This window comes from Oxyura jamaicensis, unplaced genomic scaffold (genome assembly GCF_011077185.1).
Source record: "Oxyura jamaicensis isolate SHBP4307 breed ruddy duck unplaced genomic scaffold, BPBGC_Ojam_1.0 oxyUn_random_OJ66989, whole genome shotgun sequence".
Lineage (NCBI taxonomy): Eukaryota > Metazoa > Chordata > Aves > Anseriformes > Anatidae > Oxyura > Oxyura jamaicensis.
In genome coordinates this window covers 1-3,707 of record NW_023308339.1, presented here as the reverse complement: position 1 = coordinate 3,707, position 3,707 = coordinate 1, and the positions used below count along the sequence as shown (strand labels likewise).

The 3,707-nt window shown below is 49.4% G+C and overlaps 1 protein-coding gene and 1 pseudogene across 1 annotated transcript; both read right to left on the bottom strand.

Moving 5' to 3' along the window:
• Window positions 1-532: 532 nt before the first annotated feature.
• LOC118159090 lies at window positions 533-633 on the bottom strand (annotated as a pseudogene).
• Window positions 634-3,235: 2,602 nt separating this feature from the next.
• Window positions 3,236-3,651, bottom strand: LOC118159089 (olfactory receptor 4D1-like; the record flags this gene model as incomplete). The annotated part of the gene is made up of 1 exon (XM_035313723.1): window positions 3,236-3,651. A coding segment is annotated over one exon (416 nt), but the record flags the coding sequence as incomplete, so codon positions are not given.
• Window positions 3,652-3,707: the final 56 nt, after the last annotated feature.

Here is a 3,707-nt window from a genome sequence, read left to right as displayed (position 1 = left end):
GATCTTTTTGGACTTCAGCAAGGCTTTTGACACAGTTTCCCATAGCATCCTACTGGACAAAATGTCCAGCATACAACTCAACAAAACATCATACAATGGTGAGCTAATTGGCTGATGGGCAGGGCTCCAAGTGTTGTGGTAAATGGGTCTGCACCAGGCTGGCAGCTGGTCACTAGTGGGGTCCCTCAAGGCTCCATTTTAGTGCATGTCCTCTTCAATGTTTTTATAAATGATTTGAATGTAGGACTAGGAGGTTGCTGTGGTTTAACCCGGCCGGCAGCTAAACACCACACAGCCGTTCCCTCACCCTCCCCCTTCCTGCTCTGGGATGGGGGAGAGAAATGGGAAAGTGAAGCCTGTGGGTTGAGATAAAGACAGTTTATTAAAGTAGGAAATAATAATAATAACAATAATAATAATAATAATAGTATGTACAAAATAAGTGATGCACAATGTAATTGCTCACCACCCTCTGACCAATGCCCAGCCCAACCCTGAGCAGCTGGCCCCCCACCCTGGGTAGCCACCCCAAAAAAATATGGAATGCTTCACGAATTTGCATGTCATCCTTGCGCAGGGGCCATGCTAATCTAAACAATATGTTTAGCATGACGTCAGATGGTATTGAATACCCCTTTGGCCAGTTGGGGTCAGCTGTCCTGGGTCTGACCCCTCCCAACTCCTGCTGCACCCCCAGCCTGCCCACTGGCAGGACAGAACAAGAAGCTGAAAAGTCCTTGGCTTAGTGTAAACATTGCTCTGCAACAATTAAAACATCAGCATGTTATCAACACTCTTCTCATCTTAATCCAAAACATAGCACCCTACCAGCTACTAGGAGGAAAAATAACTCTGTCCTAACTGAAACAAGGACAGAGGTGTTTTGAGCAAATTTGCCAACGAGAACAAATTGGAGCTGTAGTCTCAGCTGAGGGTGGAAAGCAGAGAGATCTGGACAGATTGGAGATCTGGGCAATCACCAACTGCATGAAGTTTAACAAGAGCAAGTGCCGGGTCCTGCACCTGGGACGGGGCAACCCCGGCTATACGTACAGACTGGACAATGAGATGCTGGAGAGCAGCCCCGCAGAGAGGGATCTCGGGGTTGTGGTTGACAGCAAGTTGAATATGAGCCAGCAGTGTGCCCTGGCAGCCAGGAGGGCCAACCGTATCCTGGGGTGCATCAAGCACGGCATCGCTACTCGGTTGAGGGAAATGATCGTCCCACTGTACTCTGCACTGGTGTGGCCTCACATTGGGTACTGTGTGCAGTTCTGGGCTGCACAGTACAAAAAGGACGTGAAACTCATGGAGAGTGTTCAGTGGAAGGCTATGAAGATGGTGAAGGGACTAGAGGGGAAGACGTATGAAGAGTGGCTGAGGTCACTGGGCTTGTTCAGCCTGGAGAAGAGGAGGCGGAGGGGAGTCCTCGTAGTGGTCTATGTCTTCCTTGCGAGGGGGAGAGGAGGGGCAGGTGCCGACCTATTCTCCATAATCACCAGTGATAGGACCTGCAGGAATGGTGTCAAGCTGAGGCAGGGGAGGTTTAAGCTAGACATCAGGAAGAGGTTCTTCACCAAGAGGGTGGTTGCACAGTGGAACAGGCTCCCCAGGGAAGTCGTCACTGCACCAAGCCTGTTGGAACTTAAGAAGTGTTTAGACTGTGCACTTAGTGACATGGTCTACAATTTTGGTTAGACCTGTGCAGTGCGAGGAGTTGGACTTGATGATCCTTATGGGTCCCTTCCAACTCAGGATATTCTATGATTCTATGATTCTATGATTCTTCCCTCTGCCTCCTGGGTGCCTACTCTCTTCTCTGAGATTGCAGAGATGCGGGTTTCCTGTGATTACCTGTCTTTAGTTCTTCCCCTGTGGATGAGCCCACAGTGGAAGTTCTCTCACATTTATGGGGGATGCAGTCACTGCCCACGCCAGGCTCCACTGTCCTTGGAGGTACCCTGGGCTCTGCAAGCATCTCCAGATTCCCCTCCTGAAGGACATCACCTACAGGTCACATGTGGGAACAGCCCTGGCTATGTAATGCAGTGAGCATTCGCTGCCTCTGCTCTCAGCAGACACCCATGGGTAAGTGTTAAATCTAGCCCTTGGTCTCTGACAGGTCACATTGTGACAATGAGCCATTCCTTCCTGAACCAAAGCAGGAACAGACCTTTGTGGGGAGCAATTTTCTGGGCCTTTTCTTGGCACTGGTTTGGAAAAGAAATCCCTGCATTCAGGCATTGTACTTGGGTGATGCCATTTTATTACAGAGATATTATGAGAGAGTCTTCACTGATTCACAGACGCAGAATCACAGAATAGTCTAGGTTGGAAGAGACCTCCATGATCACCTACTCCAACCTCTGACCTAATACTAACAAGTCCTCCAATAAACCATATCCCTAAGCTCTACATCTAAGTGTCTTTTAAAGACCTCCAGGGATGGTGACTCAGCCACTTCCCTGGGCAGCCTATTCTAGTGACTAACAACCCTTTCAGTAAAGAGGTTTTTCCTAATATCCAACCTATCCACTAATATCCACTTGCAGTGTTAGATGCACATTTATACAGCCTCCATATGGGACAGAACAGGTTCATTCATTCATAGCAGGAGGGGGAATACAAATATTTATGTAGGAATGCAAGTACCACAAGCTGTTTTAGTGTTAATAAGAACATAATAATGATTATGATGAGAACAACCAAAAAACAGGCTTGAAAGGGGATGTACTGAGCTTCATTACCGGAGAGTAAAGGGATCCTTACGAGTACTGAAAAACATCCCCCAAATCAGTTTCCAGACTGCATCCTTGAGCTCCTGGTTCCTCAGGCTGTAGATGAGAGGGTTCAATGCTGGTGGCACCACCGAGTACAGAACTGCCAGCAAAAGATTCAAGGAGGAGGAGGACATGGAGGGGGGCTTCAGATAGGAAAATGTGCCAGTGCTGATGAACAGTGAGACCACGGCCAGGTGAGGGAGGCACGTGGAAAAGGCTTTGTGTCGGCCCTGCTCTGAGGGGATCCTCAGCACAGCCCTGAAGATCTGCACATAGGACAGCACAAGGAAAACAAAACACCCAAGTGCTAAAACAGCACTAACCACAAGAAGCCCAACTTCTCTGAGGTAGGCAACTGAGCAAGAGAGCTTGAGGATCTGGGGAACTTCACAGAAGAACTGGTCCAGGACATTGCCTTGGCAGAGGGGGAGGGAAAAGGTATTGGCAGTGTGTACCAGGGAATTGAGAAAGCCACTGCCCCAGGCAGCTGCTGCCATGTTGACACAAGTTTTTCCATTTATGAGGGTCCCATAGAGCAGGGGTTTGCAGATGGCAACGTAGCGGTCATAGGCCATGACAATGAGAAGTAAATACTCTCCTCCAATCAAAAACACAAGTAGAAAGACCTGTGCAGTACATCTAGAGTAGGAGATGGTCTTAGTGTCCCACAGGGAGTTGGCCATGGCTTTGGGGACAGTGGTGGTAATAGTGCCAAGGTCGAGGAGGGCAAGGTTGAGGAGGAAGAAGTACATGGGGGTGTGGAGGTGGTGGTCGCAGGATACGGTGGTGAGGATGAGGCCGTTGCCCAGGAGGGCAGCCAGGTAGATGCCCAGGAAGAGCCCGAAGTGCAGGAGCTGCAGCTTGCGTGTGTCTGCGAATGGCAGGAGGAGGAACTCAGTGGGGAAGCTGCTGTTGGACATTTGCTGC